The sequence below is a fragment of the Erythrolamprus reginae genome, chromosome 3, assembly GCF_031021105.1.
Source record: "Erythrolamprus reginae isolate rEryReg1 chromosome 3, rEryReg1.hap1, whole genome shotgun sequence".
NCBI classification, from domain to species: domain Eukaryota; kingdom Metazoa; phylum Chordata; class Lepidosauria; order Squamata; family Dipsadidae; genus Erythrolamprus; species Erythrolamprus reginae.
Window position 1 is genome coordinate 24,901,989 of NC_091952.1, and position 20,424 is coordinate 24,922,412.

General features: G+C 37.4%; 1 protein-coding gene across 1 annotated transcript in view; it reads right to left on the reverse strand.

Annotated features, from left to right (window-relative positions):
- Window positions 1-2,768: 2,768 nt before the first annotated feature.
- Window positions 2,769-20,424, reverse strand: part of PARD6B (par-6 family cell polarity regulator beta) — a 28,207-nt gene continuing 10,551 nt past the window's right edge. Inside the window, exons 2-3 of the mRNA XM_070744623.1 lie at window positions 20,058-20,280; window positions 2,769-6,792 (exon numbers count right to left, since the gene is read on the reverse strand). Of these exons, the coding sequence (XP_070600724.1) occupies window positions 5,963-6,792; window positions 20,058-20,280 (1,053 nt within the window). The 3' untranslated portion in view covers window positions 2,769-5,962. The remainder of the gene's footprint in view (window positions 6,793-20,057; window positions 20,281-20,424) is intronic.

Here is a 20,424-nt window from a genome sequence, read left to right on the forward strand (position 1 = left end):
GTTGTTTATAGCTGAATGGAATTATAAATGAAATTAATTTTGAATGTTTTGTGCTTCTTCATCGTCTGAAATGTACCATACCCCAAAACCTACTTTTTTTTTTTTGGTGGTATTTTCATCTTCAAATCCTGAAAGAGGTTTGTTTTGTAGTTTCCTCTTGTCAAGCTTTTCAAAGGTGTTCAAGTATGTTCTTTACGTCACAAAGTACACCAGCAATGACGAATTACTGGGCCTGTCAAAAATTCCGAAAATGCCTAATTTGATTCTGGCCTGTCAAACACACACACAGACACACCGCTACAAGAGAGAAACATTTATTTATCTCTCCTTTCTAAGCTATCCTGAACAGTGGCACTTAGTGGCAATATCGAGGCTGAACCTGAAGTAGGGTCTTAGCCAAGCTCAGTCCTAAAACCACTGCATATTCCCTGTCAGAAATAAGTTTATTTCTGGAGGTAATATTACAATGCAAGTACATTAAATGGTTTGTAACCATAGTGAAGGCTGTAACCTATATAACAGGAGTAACATTTATTAGATTTGTATGCCGCCCCTCTCCGTAGACTCCTTGCATGGGTGTCATCCTTGCATGGGTGTGGTTTGTGCCGTAGTTTGTTATAGTGGTTTGTGCTGTGTGGTTTGCAGTTTCATTTCATTCATGTCATTTATTAGATTTGTATGCCGCCCCTCTTTGTAGACTCGGGGCGGCTCACAGCAATAATAAAACAATGTACAATAACAAATCTAATATTTAAAAATATCTAAAAATACCTTATTTAAAAACAAGACATACACACAAATATACCATACATAAATTATATAGGCCTGGGGGAGATATCTCAATTCCCCCAGGCCTGGCGGCAGAGGTGGGTTTTAAGGAGTTTATGAAAGGCAAGGAGGGTAGGTACAATCCTAATCTTCGGGGGGAGCTGGTTCCAGAGAGTCGGGGCCGCCATAGAAAAGGCTCTTCCCCTGGATCTCGCCAGACATTGTTTAGTTGACGGGACCTGAAAAAGGTCAACTCTGTGGGACCTAACTGATTGCTGGGATTCGTGCGTCAGAAGGCGGTCCCGGAGATATTCTGGTCTGATGCCATGAAGGGCTTTATAAGTCATAACCAACACTTTGAATTGTGACCGGAAACTGATCGGCAACCAATGCAGACCGCGGAGTGTTGGTGTAACATGGGCATACCTGGGGAAGCCTATGATTGCTCTCGCAGTTGCATTCTGCATGATCTGAAGTTTCCGAACACTTTTCAAAGGTAGCCCCATGTAGAGAGTGTTACAGTAGTCGAACCTCAAGGTGATGAGGGCATGAGTGACTGTGAGCAGTGACTCCCGGTCCAGGTAGGGCCGCAACTGGTGCACCTATTTCTGTTCTCTAGAAGAACTTCATAATTCAATATTTTGCCAGTGGCATGTGGTATTCTTCTACCATAACCTGTATTGGACAGTGTCAAGTCAGCAAATATTTAGCAGCAGCAGGAAAAAAAATATTGCTAATAAAATTACAAAAATTTCATCCTGCTGAAGGAGCTTAAAGTAACTTGTCTTCCAAAACTCATTTTGATCTGATTTCTCTGATCTCACCTACTTTTGCACTCATAGCTTTAGAATAAGAACTCATCTATTTTTTCATTATTGAATTCATCAGTTTTTTTACTCATATTTAAAAATTGAAATGTAAATGGCAAAAGTCTGTGGACTAATTGGATTTGTAGGTCACAGCTGTGGATTTTCCATGGAATCGATTCTGAGTTATAAAAGTAGCACCTTTCATGTGCACACAGACCAATCTGTTGTATTTATAAATTGATAATGGAGTCAAAAAGAAATAAATTTCATCATGTTGACAGTTCACCTACTCTATACTTTCTCAGACTTAAAGTTTAATACAACATGCTGTTTATACAAAATTGGGAGCTAAACTGTTGCCTTCAACATTATATCATTCTAGTATTTCAATTTTCCATCTCTTCCACGCTACGCCAATTAAAACTAACTTGTTTAAAACAGGTGTCAGTTTTTAAGCTGAGATATTTCATTATCTAAAATTCTAAATAATTGAATTGGGGTTAGAGCTATATGTTACTTTGGAATATCCAAGTCTCCAAACCATGTTTGGGAACACGCACTAGTGTATGTTTGTAATTGTAACTTTAAAGTAGTTACAATTTTTTCCTGGGATTGTGCTGCAGAATGAATCTGAAGTGCTTCTACTAAATATGGTAGAACAGCTGAAAAAGAATTTCAAAGAAAAGTAAGGATTCAGGAAGCTTAATCTTAAGGGGTCATTGGTGCTCTGTGAGCTTGGTGGTTTTCTTGTATAATGTTTCATTACCAAACAAGTAAACAACCCACTCCAGGAATCACCAAGACCACACCCAGAAACAGTGATAGGGCAAGCCACTAGCATATAAACTGAGAGCAAACTCCACTCCCTTTTAACACTGATGATGTTACCTAGTTTGGTAATGAAACAATCAAGCTCAGAGAACCAAGGGTCCCACAGTCCAACCTTGAGCTACAAATAATATCTTCTATTGATGAAAACTAGAGGTTTGAGTGGTGTGGAGTTATCTTCTCTTTGACTGCATAACCAGCTTTAGCCTTGTGGAATTCCAGAACTACTTGCTCCAAGAGATCTCCCCTTTTAAAAAGCAAGAATCTTGTCAAATAAATATACCTTGGAAGATCAGCAAGGGACATTTCAAAAATCTACAGCCTACAAAACAAACCATTCTTTCAAGCTTCAAATTAAGCAATAGTCATAATTTTTTATTACCAAGTTTCTAAAAAATATGACTAGCATATGATTAGTGCCAATTGTTTTTTTTTTTTTTGTAAAATCAAAGTTCATTTAGTCGTACATCATACATTAAAGTGGTAAGAAAAATACTGACATTTGAGATTTTATACAGGTTCATGTAAAAATTATGTTGCATAAAGTTTTTAATTAGAAAATATGTAAGACAGAACAGTACATGACAAAAATCCTACACAACACACTTATGGAAGAACAAAGATTTCACAGTTTAGCTTGACTTCATCAGGAGCCGAAAAAGTAGCTCCAAAAAAGTGTATCATTGTAGCCACGTTTTGCTTTTGTTCAGATAAGGTGCACTTAAGAGGCTAATCTGATTCTACAAGGGAAGAGGTTTAAAATTTTCTTCTGTTCTATAGGATTAAAGATCTAAAGAATTTTGATTCTCTGATGAAACAATACAATTATTCACTCTTACGTATAATAGAGAAGCTTTAATAAAAAGCAGAGTGTGATGCATATATAAAGTACAGTATCTGGGAGAAAGCCAAGGCCGCCTTGCAGACCAAATATATCTTATCTATGTTGGGGTAGGGGGCGGTATTAAAAGTTGCACACAGGTCAACCCTCTACACCTGTCTGTCTAGTTCAATGTGCTGCATCTTTAAGACATGTGGACTTAAACTCCCAGAATTGCCTGGCCAGTTTTAAGTCCACCTATCTTAAAAGTTGCTGAGCTTGAAAATCACAGCTCCAGCCCAAAGGCTAAACCCTCCTGCTTCTCTCCAATACACCAACCGATAAAAATTTTAGAGGTAGTATGTATAAGTCTATGTCAGTTACTGTATACTGAAGCTCTCAGTACTTTTACTAGTTTTCTCTCTATAGTTATACATCTTAAGCTAATACGTACTATATTATGTTTAATATAATACGTACTATATTATGTTTAATATAATACGTACTACATTATGTTTAATATGGTGAAGATTCAGTAAGAACACGGTAGTCATAAAACACTCTATAAAGTTCTGTCATTCTGGCAACTGCATTACATTGTAATATTTGATGCAGCCTGTCAATTTAGTAGCCGTAAGCACTAGCCTCTCTCTCCCTCTATATTAGAGTTCAAAGATTTTGCCAAACTCAAAAAGAGCTCTGTTTTTCTTGGATAAGATGCTGCCTCAAAAAAAAAGAAGGATGTTTTTACAGGTACACACACAAACAAGAGTGTGCATATTTATATACAATATATATTTATAACATACACATTCCTCTCATAATACAAGCTACCTGATTGAGGCTACAATCTTAAGGAATGGAAATTAAGCACGGTATAATAAACATTTCCTTAATGTTGTAATTGTAAATACAATAGGTGCAAAATGATAAAACATGATCATAATGTTTACAGAAATGTTAAAAAATCAGAATCAAGGAGTTAAGCAACATAGTAACCAATGTATTTCCACAATAAATTAACATCCAGTTCTTCCACTAAAGTTCTGGATTCCATGCTTCCATGACAGTTAAAAAATTTGACATCTACAATATAATTCATCAAGCTAATTCACAGTAGTACCGAACATACACACAGAAATTTTTTATTGTGGAATATTTTTTTTCCTGCAATTCTGGATTGTACCTCAGTTACAACTACATAAAGAAAAAAGGTATAAACATATTCCTAAAGGTTAAATATATAAAATTCCTTTGCTTAGAGCTTTTTTTTTTATTTAAAAAAAAGCCTTTTGTCAAAGGGAAAGAAGTTCAAATGATATTTCCCACATTTATGATTATACAATTTGCCTTCTTTAAAGATCTCTTTACTGTAGAAGATACTTCTGATCGTTAAAAACAAATCTATATATATATATATGATATCTGATTGCCAAATCTATTCTTAAGAACTTGCCCTTGGAATTAAAAACACCACATAAAACATTCACATTATAGATATAATAAAAATCCTAGTCAACTTCTTGGCTTGGTAACCTTCTGGGCAAAGGATTCTTTAATGGACCTGATCTTCGATAAAGGAAGTTGCTTGCTCACCTGGGTGTATTGGTAGTGCTCCAAGCAGCAACGAGCATTTTCAAAATTCTCTTAATTCCATTGAATGAAATAAGCTATGTTAGGTTAATTCTAGTTCTGAATATATAAAAAAAACCAGGTAGGTGTGGGGAGCAAAATAAAAAGAGTGGGTTTGTCAAGGTTCTTGCAGCTGCTCAAGGACACCAGGTCCTGACACTACATTCTGCAACAACCCCTGAAGTCAACAGAAAATCCCACTGCTTTTAATGGGCTTGGATTGCATTGCAACGTTTTTGATCACATCATTTTTTACTGAATGGGTAGATAACTATAAGTGATAGAGCGGGGCTGTCAAATTCCTAGACCATGGTCCAGATGTGTCACATGCTGGCCATGCCCATGCCTGGATTAGTGAAGGAGAAAAAGTCCCAATATGTCTTGTGATGCCAACCTGACGATGTGAGTTTGACACCCCTGACCTAGAGGAACAATTTAACTGGCTTTCAATAAGTTGCCTTATCCACTAGAAATTTATTCCTCCAGCACCAGGAATACAGTCACAATACAGTCAAATATTAATTAATTAAAAGCAACAATAGTGATACCTCCCAACTAAACATTCCATTAGTAAATCCAAAGTTGTGTGAACAGTTGCACTAAGATTTATGAAAATCGAAACTTGATTTATTATAAATCGTTCTGTAACTTTTTAATTAATACATATTGGGACATTGGTTAAAATGGTGGTATCTTGTGTTTAATTACTTTGTTTTATTAGGTTAAAATAAGGCATTCTTGGGGCTGGATCTTATTTGACTTCAAGATGTGTGCAATGAAATAAATATATGCAGATAAACCCATGATAAGAACCAAAAACTGGCCCTTATAAATGGAAAACAGGACATTATAACACCCCATTTTGAGCAGTAGGATAATTGTTCCGTCTTGAAAATGTAAGATGAGAGCCAGCCCATGTTTAAAATAATAATAATAATAATCAGCAAGATTTCAAAATGGAATAAATGAAGTGAATCACAACTCCATTCTGTTAATATAAAAAGCCACTGAAATATAATAATTGAGAGAGGTATGTACTGTATAGGTGCCTGCCAAGTAGGTATAGTTTTTGGCCTCTTAATTTGAGAAAGCAAATAAAACACTTTCACAATGTGATGATTGTCCCATCTTCTTCTAAGGTCTTTTGGTCAGAATCCTGAATTTTAAATTCCACATTAATGCTGCTTGTTGAACAGTACAGGTTGACTTCTCTGGAAGAAACGAAGCCATTCTGCATGGATTCATGGTGGGTCTCAGTCTGTGTCAGCGAATCTAGACTTTCACTGGACGGGGCAGCTTTTGGGATTTGCTGTGGCTCCCCATTGTCTTCAATGATTATATCGTCTTCATCGCTGTCTTCTTCCTCGGGTTGGTAGCGTGGCACAATGTGTGGAGTGTAACCTGGGAGGCTGTTATCAGTAGACTGTCCTGAGCTCCCGGAAGTCCTGCTGTTCCTCACAACATTGTTCCTCTGGTTTGCTGGTCTCACAGTAATGATCAGATTGCGACTGTTGGCAATCATCATATCTGTAACTTGATCGAGGCTTTTTCCTGAAACTTCTATACCGTTCACTTCTAGGACTTCATCATTAACAGCCAGCAAACCTGTGCTTTGAGCCAGGCCTCCAGGAACCAGCCTGGATATGAAGATACCAGGAACTTTTTCTAGCCCATGTGGGGTTACTCTGACACTGGAGCCATCACGTATGTAAAATCCTAGCGGCTTCTCAGTTCCGTATTTATAAAGGCGCACTCTGCGATGGGTTTCTGGGAGTATGTCCACATCGATAATAGAAGACACCGGCCTGAAGTCTTGTGGCAAGCTAATAACAATGTGTGGCTTTTTCCTATGGTTGTCGGGACGGAGCACGTTGGATAAGACGTTTTTCTTCCTCGTCATGGTATCGGTCCCAAAGGCACTGTAATCTGCATCTTCTGTAGGAGAAGGAAAAAATAATGTATTAGTAATTATTAAAAGGCAAGACATGTTCCAAACAGCCTCTAAAACGTCACTCATTAAAAGATAATTCAGTGATTAGAAAAGTAAAAGAAGCTAGAAAAAACAAATGCAAAAATGTAGAATTGTGGTACCTGGTTCAACAGTGGTGACTATGAGAGAGTTTTGTTTTAAAAAAATATTTTTTTATTGAATATAAACGTTAAAAAATGCATTTAAAACATTAAGCCACAACCTTTAGACAAACCTATACAAACTTAACAAACAAAAAAGAACAAAAACAAAAACCTTCTAACCCTTTCTTTTACAGTAAACTGCATTGATGTTATATTTCCATACTGAGTCTACTAAGTTAAACTGTATTTCTTCTACGGTTTTCAGTTTTCAGTCTATTTCACCATTAATATCACATTTCATTATATACCATAACTCTAATTTTACTATATCTTTATTTATATCCTCTTTTGACTATGAGAGAGATTTAGGAGTCCTAGTGGACAATCACTTATACCTAAGCCAGAAGTGTGCTGCAGCTGCCAAAAGGGCCAATGTAGTCTTGGGTTGAATCAACAGAAGGGTAGTATCAAGGTGTATTGTTTTACACTACTCTGGTAAAACTGCACTTGGAACACTGCATCTAGTTCTGGTTACCATAATACAAAAAAAGATGCGGGGGAAAGATTAGAAGTAAAGTGAGAAAATATTATTTTACTGAAAGAGTAGCAGATGCTTGGAACAAACTTCCAGCAGACGTGGTTGGTAAATCCACAGTAACTGAATTTAAACATGCCTGGGATAAACAAATATCCATCCTAAGATAAAATACAAGAAATAGTATAAGGGCAGACTAGATGGACCATGTGGTCCTTTTTCTGCCATCAATCTTCTATGTTTCTATGTTTCTGTGCTTGAGATTCTAGACAGAGTGCAGAGAAGACAATACAGGTGATAAGGGGTCTGGAGATTAAACTGTATAATGATTGTTACGGGAACTAGGTATGTCTTGTCTATTGCAGAAAAGGAGTAGGTATGATATGATAGCAGTTTTCTAGTCCTCAAGGGACAAAATAAGTAACAGCTGGAAGATCATGAAAGATAGATCCAATCTAGAACTAAGGAAAAACTTCATGACAGTGAGAACAATTCAGTGGAATGACTTCAATGGAGGTTTTTAAGAAGAGTCTGGACAACCATTAGTCTAGAATGGTAAAGGATCTCCTGCTCAAAGGAGGAGTGGGCAACTCCTGCCTGTAGGCGACTACTTCAGCTTCAACCACAACAACACAAGAGCACACAACAGATTTAAACTTAATATTAACTGCTCCAAACTTGACTGTAAAAAATATGACTTCAGTAACCGAGTTGTCAAAGCGTGGAACTCATTACCGGACTCTTATATTATCTATGGTTGACCTATCCAGATTCCTAAGAGGTCAGTAAGGGGCGAGTACAAGTGCACTAGAGTGCCTTCCGTCCCCTGTCCTATTGCTCTCCTATATCTCCTATACCTTTCTTCTATTCCTATATCACTTCTTCTATTCTTTAATTGATATGTTCTATTTCTATTCTTTCTTAGATATATTTTACTATGAGTATCTCCTCTATAACCTTCATCATGTATTTTACTATGTGTGTGTGTATGTATATATATATAACCCAGCCATAAAAACAGAAACTAGACTCAGAACACATATTGCAAAACAATCAAGTAGCCTGCAAGCTCCAACTACTCAGGATATCACGCCTAATCAACAACCATTAACTAATCAGCATACTTCAGCTACATCAACGACCCCAGATGTTACCCCACTGACTCACCAGGAAGTTTCTACACAGCAGGCAATTGCTGAGCCATCAAACCACACCCAGCCACCAGTATTTATAGAAGGAAGGCAGCTTAGGTCTCGCAGTGTTTGCCTTAGAACAAGGACAGAAACACCAGCCTGAAGATGATGAGTGGGACCTCATCGAAACGTCACCAGAAATTTCCAAAACATTTTACACACACACACACACACACACACACACACACACACACACACACATATATACACACACATATACATACACCCACTAAAACCCTCATTGTGTATTGGACAAAATAAAATAAAAAATAGATAGATAGATAGATAGATAGATAGATAGATAGATAGATAGATAGATAGATAGATAGATAGAAAGAAGACCTCCAGGGTCTCTTCCAGCCCTGTTATTCCATGTTCTATAAATTTGTTTAAAAATCATTTCGCTCAAAGATGATATTAGGACCATTATAGATTTTGGATCTTTTTCCTTTTTTGTTCTGGGATATGACTGCTAGAAAAGCAGAAACTCAAAGCATTTAAACGAAGAATCAATCTTTTGAGATAAGAGATGTACGTGAGCAGTCTTTACTCGAAATGTACTTCTAACTTCCATTTTTGTTTTTACTCCTCAAGTTTCAGTATATAAGAATAAAAATCATGAGGTTGGGCAAAGGGCCAGGGGACCCATTGCTGCCAAGTATCTGGATAACAGCTAAATGACCTGGTTTTAATCTCCTGAAAACAAATACCATTCCACAAACTTTCTTCTCTGCCCTCTTCCAGAGCAAGCAAAATGACTGGCAACAGACTAAATAAGTAACATATTTAAACACTGGAAGAATACTTTTAACAAGTGGCTGAATCATGAACTAATATTCCTGGCAACCTGCACAGCAAATAGAAAAATGTTCCTCAGCTACTGCAAAATACTTCAGTTCACAGAGAAGAAAATAAGCATTTGAGGAAAAACTTGCATTTCTGTAGCCACGTTTTAACCTGTAAATGTTGCAAGCGAACCATTTTGTCATCTCTGACAAAAAGTGCCTCTTTTCAGACAGAGCAATGCGGTTTGAAAATCAGAGCTGAGGTAACTGGTACGCAATGGTACGGCGTAACAGAGTCATCTGAAATATGCTAAAACCACCAGAATCTTGAAATCCACTGTGATAAGAGTATTCGTACCTCCAGGAAAATTATCTACAGATGTCGAGAAAGTGTTGCAAGACTCTTAAAAGTTGCTTTATTCTGACATAAACATACTTGATCTCATTTTCAATCAAGTTACACATTATCGTTTATGGTCTTTCACAACTTGCCACAGAAAAGCCGTATGTAAATTGTTTCTTCACTGGGAAATGGATCGTAAATAATTCTATGCTTTGTCAGGGACTACACAATTTGACAAAAAAAAAAATCTGCACACCTTACAAAAGCCGTTATACAGTACAAGATCACCCGCGAAAAACGAATTTCCGCAAAGTAGAGGAAAGATTTTTTTTAAATGTATTTAACGAGTATTTGGACTTTTAAAACTCCCTGCATTGTTAACAACCAACTGCTGCTGACCGCTGAGAGAGACCGGCTTCTCTCAGTGGTTAGCAGAGGTGGTAGCGGCTTTCCTGTAGTTGGGCGGTGGCGAACGATCTTCAGAGAGTTGAGAAACATCTACGAACTGGAGGACAAGACAAGCCGAGCTTTCCTCGTGACGTGCGGGGTGAAGGAAGCCGCCGCTGCAGTTCCCCCCCCACACACAAACCATCCTTGCCCCAGCATTCCAAGGCGTGAGGCCTCTGCTGGGAATAGGGATGGAGGGGGGGGGGTTATTCATCTTTCACACTTTTCCTGGATTTTCCTTCATTATCCGTCATATAGTGGCCATAAGCCCCCTTTGAAAAAACCCCACGAAATAACAAGGGATTACTGTAGTTCTATGATGGTAAGAATTCTAACCAAAACTCCATATACAGGGATAAAATCCATGAGATCTCACTTATTCCTGTAAACTCAAAAACCAAGAAAAACCAGGGGAGAATATCAGTAATGCCAAGAAGCTGTTTTCCATGGAATCTAATCTGTTCTACTTAAACCTCTGGTGGAAGAATCCAGATAATATTTCAAGTTCCTAAACAGTTAGAAAGTAACCCAAGTGGCTGGATCTGTTATTTGAGCAAGGAAAGAGTGCATTCACAGCCGCCCCGAGTCTACGGAGAGGGGCGGCATACAAATCTAATTAATAATAATAATAATAATAATAATAATAATAATTTAAAAATGGGAGAGGGATTGCATTTTTATAGGTAGAGTAGTCCCTCACCTATCGCTGGTGTTACGTTCCAGACCTGGCCGCGATAGGTGAAATCCGTGATGGGGAATTTATCGACTGATAGTACTTATTTAACTATTTATATTGTAATTGTTTGGTAAGTTTTCATTGTTTTAAGTGTTTATAAACCCTTCCCACACAGTATTTATTTTAGATACAGTATTTAAATACAGTATTTACAATTTTAGATATATTTTTTTTTTGAAAAACCTGCCGATTGAGTTCGGCAGGCTGTTTAAATCTGCCGATCGACTTCCTCAGAAACCCGCGATGAAGTGAAGCCGCAGTAGGTGAAGCACGGTATAGCGAGGGACTACTGTATAGCAGTATTATGCTGAAGAGGGCAATTGAAGAAAGGTTTTGTGGGACTTGTTTAAAATAAGTTTGAAGATTCCATCTATTCCTTAAGATTGGAAGAATGTTAATTTCAAATTGGGCAATTTTACAGGAGGACAATGTTATTTTCAAACTCGGCAATTTTAAGATAAATGGACTTGAACTCAGGGAATTTAGCAGATGAATTCTGGGAGCTGAAGTCCACACATCTAAATCTAATCCTAGAACAAAGGGGAAAAAACTACAATCTGGTTATTTAACTAATTTATTTATTAGTTTGATTTATATGCTGCCCAACTTCCTAAAGACTCTGGGTGGCTTATAACAATAAGAACAATATCTAAAAAACAGTTTAAATATACTTTAAAAAATAGTTTAAAACCCATTAAAACCATACATAACTCTCATGGCCAGATCTAGATAATACCTCATTTAATCAACAGTCCTAGGTCTGCTGGAAGAGCCAGTAAGGTGGAGGCAGTATGGATCTCTGGGGGTAGCTGGTTCCAAAAAGCTGGAGCTGTCACAGAGAAGGCCCTCCCACGTGGCCCTGCCAGCCAACATTGTTTAGCTGACGGGACCTGGAGGAGGCCACCTCTCTGGGTCCTTATTGGTCGCTGGGAGCAATGTGGCAGAAGGTGGTCCTGATGATAGTCTTACCCTTAATCATGTAGGGCTTTATAGGTGATAACCAACACCTTGACAAAGAAGTGTGTACATTTAAATTAAAGGTACTGTCATTTGTAGGTTTTCATAATGATTTTGCTAAGCTGAATACCTTGCATGAATATGGAGTTAAAAATTGGTCGCTAAACACACGATTTTTTCATAATGGGAGTAGAATATGATTACAACAAATTGAATGCGTGGGGAATAGTTTAACTTTAAGCAGGGAGTAAGATAAAGATGTGTGGTGTTCCTTGACTGGTTGATATAAGAAATACTTACAGTGACATTAGAGGTGGGTTGGTTGGGGTTGTGAATATATGTTTATGTTTATATACCGTATATATATGATCCCAAGTTGCTTGTTGAGAAACCAAATGATTTGCAGCAAATCTCAGACACTGTACTATAGAACTGAACATTAACGTTCAAGGATCAAGGAAAAATACTATGAATAACTAAAAAGTGAGACATGCCTAACAAGTAGAGTACCGGTAAGTTGTCATTATCTGTATCTGTTTTATGGCACCAACAGCAGCACACAGTAGTTTGGAGACAATGCAGCCGATTCTCTCACACTTTTTATATACAAAAATAATGTTCATATTACCCCCTAAACTGGTTTCCTCTTCATGTAATATTTTAAGCCTCTCCAAAATTAGAGATGGCAAGTTAAGGTATGTCTTAGTTTTCTGACCAATTCCTCTTTGGTGATACCTCTCTCAAATAGTGCGGAAGATAAAATATCAGAAATAAAAATTCTGCTCTGGGGTTGATCCTATATCCTTTTTCTGGAGGACTGACTGATGTTTAAGCACAATTTAATGGATTCAGGCAATATGCTAAGAAGTGATTGCTGACGCTACTTAACCAAGAACAAACTTGGTCATGCAGTATTCTTGAAAGCTTCTTAGCTTACCATGAAATAACTATATTTCTGGGTCTGAGTGACATTCTGACCTAACCCAAAATACAGCTGAGCATGCAATTCCATACAGTATAATTAAAAACTCACCAGGGTAGCATGCATGACTGTATAGCCTTGTGATAACCCTTGAATAATTTATTTTAAGGAGTATTCTTCCCCACAGAGGAACCATTGTTCTGACAACAACTAATCAGTTTAAATTTGCAGCAGTAAAGAAACCAGAAGTAAAAGCTGTTATCATAAGTAGGAAGGAATGCCTACAGGGCAGAAAAGGTGAACTGCTTTTAAGAAACATATTCACTGATGTGAACCAAAATCTGCATGCTGAATATGCAACCCAGATATCACTTAACTTTTGCATCCACCAACTACACTGATTTGAACTACCTCAAAGCCTTTATCAGACATCTACAATAGATGTCTAAAATAGATTTATGCTGTATTGTTTGTATTTGACTGGCTATTCACTCCTCTGAAAGCATGAATTGACAATAAGAATAGCAGCATTATACATTGTACATGCAAGAACCTCCTTCGTCCACCCTTGCTTTTAGAAATTTTTGTTTGAAAAGTGATAAAAATGGTTATTTCGTCTGAATATTTTGAAAGTCACAGTAAATCATATAAGGTTTTAGCATTAGCTTGCACCAATACAGTCTGCATTTGAACAAATAGATCTAATAAACTATCTGCCATCTGGCCTGCCATTATTTTATGGAGGACTCGGGCTTTTCCATTATTAAGACACCAGAAAACAAATCCATGAACAAAGAACTTTTTTCCCCATGTTTCTCTTGAGGACACATCCAGAGTTTATGCTCAGTATTAATACTTGAGTTGGTTAGTCAAGCAATGATTGGCTTATTAATGCAGCCCCTCATAAATGAATTCGCTGTGGGGTCTATCTTGCTATTCTTTAATGTGCAACAAATATTAGCCAATGTTTTGCATCCAATCATGAAATTCCATTTGCACAAAGTAACAACAGTACTAGAGACAGGAATTCATAAATGTTCTGCCGGTGGTTACGCAAATAGTGAGAAAGCAAAAAGCCCCACCTTTCGCATTTTTTGCAAGCATAACAGTAAATGCAAACATGTGCAAACATTAAAAGAAAAGTGCTATTACAATGTATCGCCTTCTGTTAATATATGCAAGGTTTGAAAGCAAAGATTGTGTGAGGATTTTTTTTAAAAAAAGGCGTATACATCTATTTATATCTCTTGGATGAACACGTAATTGAGAAATTACATTCTTTGCTTAATTGGAATGTAAAACTAGACAGTTTCTTTATCTGCATTTAATGAGGGCATTTCTCTAATGAGACGGTGTCTGCTATCAGAGTTTACTAGTTTTCCTGCCCTTTCTATGTTGCCTCCCAGGAAGTTCCAGAGAGGCAGTGCGTATGTGTGGTGGTGGTGGTGGGGATATACACTCATACGCAGATTTCTTGCATAACTTTGGATGTACTCCTTATCAAGAGAGACACATTCTAAATTCCTTAGCAAAAATTAAGCCTGATAAGAGAACATAGCCTTTTGCAAATGAGTAGAAAAGTTGCATCTGCTGAGGAGTATCTTTATAAAACGCTGCCTTCAGTACAAAGTCTAAACTATCAAATTACTTCTCTTAATGGCTATTGTGCAAGTTGAATTAGTTTCTCCCCCCCCCCCACTCTTAACCTTTCAGCAAGCATGTCTTCGGTCACTGTACTATGACCAATCTCTCGGGATGTTTTGTTTCAGAAAAACTATTTTTAAGCATAGAGCTGAAAGAAGCCACCTAGGACAATGCCTTGTTTAGGGCTGGAATCCAAATTAAATCATCCTAAATCAGTGATGGTGAACCTATATCACGGGTGCCACAGTTGGCACGTGAAGCCATACCTGCTGGCACGCGAGCTGTTGCCCTAGCTGAGCTCCAACGGGCATGTGTGTGCCATCCAGCTGGTTTTTGGCTCACACAGAGGCTCTGGGAGGGCGTTTTTGGCTTCCAGAGAGCCTTCCGGGGGATGGGGGTGTTTTTACCTTCCCCCAAATCCAGAGAAGCCTTTGGAGCCTAGGAGAGGGTGAAACACAAGCCTTCTGGGCTCACCAGAAGTTGGGAAACAGTCCCTTTTCCAGCCTCCAGAGGGCCTCCGAGGGGTGGGGGAAGCTGTTTTCGCCCTCCCCAGACATTGAATTATGGGTGTGGGCACTCGCGCATGTGTGATAGCATGCACACGTGCTCTTTTGGCACCCAAGGAAAAATAGGTTCGCCATCACTGTCCTAGACAGATTGCCAACTAGCCTCTGATTGAGCCGATCCAATAAAGGGGAAACTGTCACCTCTAGGCAACTGATTGCACTGTGAACTGTTTCTATTTTAGGAAGTTTTTTTTCCTAGCGTTCAATAAGAATCTATTGCCCCTTACCACAGATCTATTATTCTATGTCCTGCACTGCAGAACAAGAGAGAACAAGTCCTGGTTACCTTCCTAAGGCTCCTGAGATCATAATTTTGGACAAATCTCATTTAGCATAAATGTGCAGAAACGTTGCCACTGAGTTCAGATACATAAAAGCAAAAAGCAAACTACTCTGCCCAGTTTTGTCCTATGTTAAGTAGTGCTGTTCATCGCTGTTTCTTAAGCGGAAGGAGCCCATGTTGTCCAAAGACATTTCTATGGTCATATGGGCAGCATGGCTATATGCTGAGGTTAAAGTATGGAGTAGATGGCAGAAAGAGTGGAAGCAAGGAGTATCAAAATGGGCATCTATAAGAAGTGTAATAGGGAAGGGTGCAAAAGAGTTAGAAATAAATGGGTATAATCAAATAAAAGATTTATATTAAGAAGGGGGTGAATTAATGAAAATCAATGAGATAATACAAATAGGTGGACCCCAAAATTGGTTAAGATGGAGTGAGCTAATAGATAAGATAAAAACGGGTCTGAGAGAAAATAAAATAGATATAATTTTGAAATATAGAGAGAAAGGATTAAGAGGAGTAAAAGTGATATATAAATGAATGACAGATGATGAGGAATATATGCTGAATCAAATTAAGAATAAATGGAGTCAGGATTTTAATTTAAGGGACGAAAGAATAGAAGGAATAATGAGAGGGATACAAAAAATTAAAATAGAGAAGTTTCAGGAAATGGAAAGGAAAATATATCTAAAATGGTATAGAACTCCTGCCCAGTTGGCATATATGATTGGAGGACTAAGCCCTAAATGCTGGCATTGTGGTCGTGTAGTGGGATGGTACAACACATCTTTGGTGGGAATGTGAATAGATTCAAAAGTTCTGGACTTTAATACTGAAAAATATAAATGGAATAGTTAAAAATGAATTGCAGGTAGGATGGGACATAATAGAAGGAGGTATTAAAGAAACTCAAGGAATGAAGACAGAAGAACAAGAAGTACTAAGGACTATGATAAAAGTTGCTCATGCAACTACATTTTAATTTTTTTATTTATTTATTGCATTTGTATGCCGCCCCTCTCTGGAGACTCGGGCCGGCTAACAGCAATAATAAAACAGCATATAATAATAATCCAATACTAAAAACAGTTAAAAACCCATTATTATAAAAACCAAACATACATACAGACATACCATGCATAAAATTGTAAAGGCCTAGGGGGAAAGAATATCTCAATTCTCCCATGCCTGGCGGCAGAGGTGGATTTTAAGCAGCTTATGAAAGGCAAGGAGGGTGGGGGCAATTCTAATCTCTGGGGGGAATTGGTTCCAGAGGGCCGGGGCTGCCACAGAGAAGGCTCTTCCTCTGGCTCCCGCCAAGCGACATTGTTTAGTTGACGGGACCCGGAGAAGACCCACTCTGTGGGACCTAACTGGTCGCTGGGATTCGTGCAGCAGAATCCCAGCACTATAGTATATGGATGGAAGGATAAAAGTAAATGGACAACTAAAATGATGACATGATTATATATTTGAACAAGTACAAATGGAAACAACTCATATTATCTCACTGAACTGTTCATGGGATGAAAAAGCTGAAAGGATAAGAAAAAAAAATGGAAACTTTATTTTGCATGGGTGGAAAGGGATAAGGCCAATGAAGACATAAAGAAGAAATTGTCTAGAACTCTGACCTGGCTGGGGCTATGAATAAGAAAGAACTGAGGGAAGGGAGGGGGAGGGCTGTGGGTGAAAAGCAAGAAAATTAAAATATTTTTTTTAAAAAAGACTATATGCTGAGATGCACAGAACAGTGGTGTCTTCCCACCGAAGTACCTAATTACCTACTCGCATTTGCATGCTTTTGAATTGGTAGGTGAGTAGTAAGTAATGGGATCTCACACCGTTGCATGGTGTCTGGGACTCAAACCCAGGCTGGTAGCTTTCCAGCTGACAAGCTCAGGGTGTCTAACTGCTGAGCCATTTCACATAACATAAAGACACACACATGCACAAATCTACACAATGCTCTGAACCTCATTTCAAAGTAATTCTGTATCATAAATTTCAATGTACCAAGGCTTGAGTACTGAAAACATTTCTGTACGGTACACTTATGAATGAGATCTTTACTGATTTTAGAATTTGTACAAAATCATTGAATTACAAGGATTTGACAAACAGAAGCTAAGAGGAGACAACTGTTTCAAAACTTTTCCTACAGATGAAATATAGGCTAGGGGGAGGTAAAGGATTAACATTTATAATGAGCCTAGCTACAGGTTAGGAGCTAAAACCCAGAGGGTTGCCACATACAATCCCGTAAAATGTACTAATATATTAGCCATTACAAAGCTGTGATTTAAAAATAACCTGAACAAATATACTGTAAAAACCAGTTCTCAGTATTTGTAAAATCAATATAAAATTTTAATCTCTTTGGAAGAAACAGGAGCTGTTTCCTGTCCAGACTTATAATTGCAAAAAGTCTTTAAGATTAACTAGAAAATATGGATGCATTATATATACATCATTAGATAAACAATATATATACAAGGAGCTTAAAGGTAAGAAATAATCCCAACCCTACCAAGTGGATTATTTGCCCTAATCATGTGACTATTAAAAGACTTCAGACACAGTTGCTAAATTTGTCTTATGAATCAGTCTCTTACTTCAACAGATTTAGCTTAGATCTTATCAAAATTGACATTGGGAAAATACACAGGGCAGAAATGCTGGGGAAACTAAAAACACAGCAGAAACACCAGGAACAAACCTTTGATATCAGAAAACAGGAGAGAGAGCAGAACTGCAAACATCTTTACTTGTATGCATACAATACAACGGGAGTTACTTGTGTTAGGACCGTGGCCTTAAATATATATGGTAGTGTAAACAATTGGATTATTTGGCTCTGGGTTTGATAATTATGACTTGCCAGTGAAGGAGAGTGACTGGGGCAACCAACGGGCCTCTCTGCTTTCACTCAGAAGCAGAATGGATTCTTTGTGTGACTGTAAAACACAGAAATAGACACTATCTTGGCGTATCCAAGCTATTTAGATTCCAGAGTACAATACAAAGACCTGATACACTGACTATACATGAAATTGGCCACTGGAATGTGCATTCCATTGTTTACTAATGTCCAGCCACCATTCACTCATCAGCGTCCCCATCATTATGTTTAATACACATTTCACACTAGCCAAATAAGTTTGCTCTCAAGAGGACTTTGAACAAGAGAACATCAGTCAAACCTGACTCAAAGAGAAGTTGGATTTTTCATTTTATTAGCTATATCAGAGAAATATATTTCAAGCCCTGTCAAATAAATGTACATTTTAACTAAGACAACGAAAGTATTTCCAAATATTCTTTACTCTTTTCTATCATCTGTCTCGCTGGCTGTCTATCTACCTACCTAATCAATCTACCCCATCTATCCCTCTATTCTATTCTATTCTATTCTATTCTATTCTATATCTACCTATCTAATCTATCTAATCTATCTAATCTATCTATCTACCTACCTACCTACCTACCTGATAGTGATGGTGTTCAGGGGAAAAACTGTTCTTGTGTCTAGCTGTCTTGGTGTGCAGAGTGCTCTACAGCGTCGTTTTCAGGGTAGGAGTTGAAAAAATTTATGTCCAAGATGCGAAGGGTTGGTAAATAAAAACACAAAGGGAGGAATATGTAGCCAAGAGGCTCCTTCTTGATCCAACCACAGCTGACTAAATCTGAACAATCAGAGATGTTACCTCTGGCATGAAAGCGTCTGTGGGACTTTGGGCCAGTCCCTCCCTCTCAGCCCAACCCACCTCAAAGGGTTGTTATTGTGAGGAAAAAGAGGAGTTAGAACTACTTATTCACCCCATTGAGTTACTTATGAAAAAGTGATAAGGGCAGGATAAAAATCTAATAATTAAAAAAAAAGTCTTTCAATAGTTTTTAAAACAAACAAACAATTGGACAGCCATGAATAATTTTAAAACTTAGATTAAAGCCTCTATTTCTTAATATGCCATCTAAGACAATCATATTACATTCTTTCATGTAATTGTGCTAGTGTTTTTATTTTGAGATTTCACTTTTACTACTGCGCATGTATTCCATGAGATGAACTCACTTAAGAATATCTTATACCAGTACTATATATTTGTTTTAATACAAACCTTTCCATGAGTTATACTTTCATGCTTTACTATCTAATCTTGCATTTTAATTCATTTTATTTAAATTCTTTTTTATTTTATCTAATTTAGTTGTATTTTAACTGAGTTTACACTACTGTATAGTGTTTATGATAAGTCGCCATTTTTCATGACCGATGCGATCACTATTTCTACTTTGATATGGTCAATTGACTAATCAAATAAAATTGAATTGAATTGAATTAAGTTCAGCAAACAAAATTCAAATGTTGCAAAGAAAGTGACAACTATATTTAAGTTATAAGGCATGACTTTTAAGGATTAAATTAAAGGTGTTTCTGTTGAGAAATCATTTGTTGTGAAAAACGTATGGGGGAGGGAAAGCATCGTTCCATTTAATCTTACGTACTGAAACACACTAAAACAAGAGGGAACCCACTTTATTCAATTTTAGATCACGTAACAAGAAGAAAGCACAGAGGTATTTCAAATGATTTGGGAGTTCTCAAGCCAGCACTACATGTAATTCCAACAAAAACAGAAAGAATAAAAAATAGCACGCATTTGACATAAAGAAACTCATTGAAGACTGTAATACTAATTAAAAGCTTACCTTTTCTCTGAATAAAAATCCGAAGCAAAGGATTAGCAGTAGAGACGGCTTTGTGGTAGTTGTCATCATTATTAATTGGTAGGAGATCTCCGTGAATATCTGTGTATCCAACTAAGACCTCAACATTGGGTATTTTGTGGACGTGCTGCAGTAATCCATAGAATTCTTCAAATCTGCCAGGCTTTGATCTTTCCAAAGAAAAACGACGGAACTCTGCACCAAACTATAAGAACCAGAAAACTTTAATAAACACTCAAGGCAATAGGAAATGTATCAGAATACTTTATAATTCTCAAATTGTCAAATACATGGTGGGGATTGTACGCAAGTTAAGAAAATTGAATTGTTGTTCCCAACCATTTCCGAA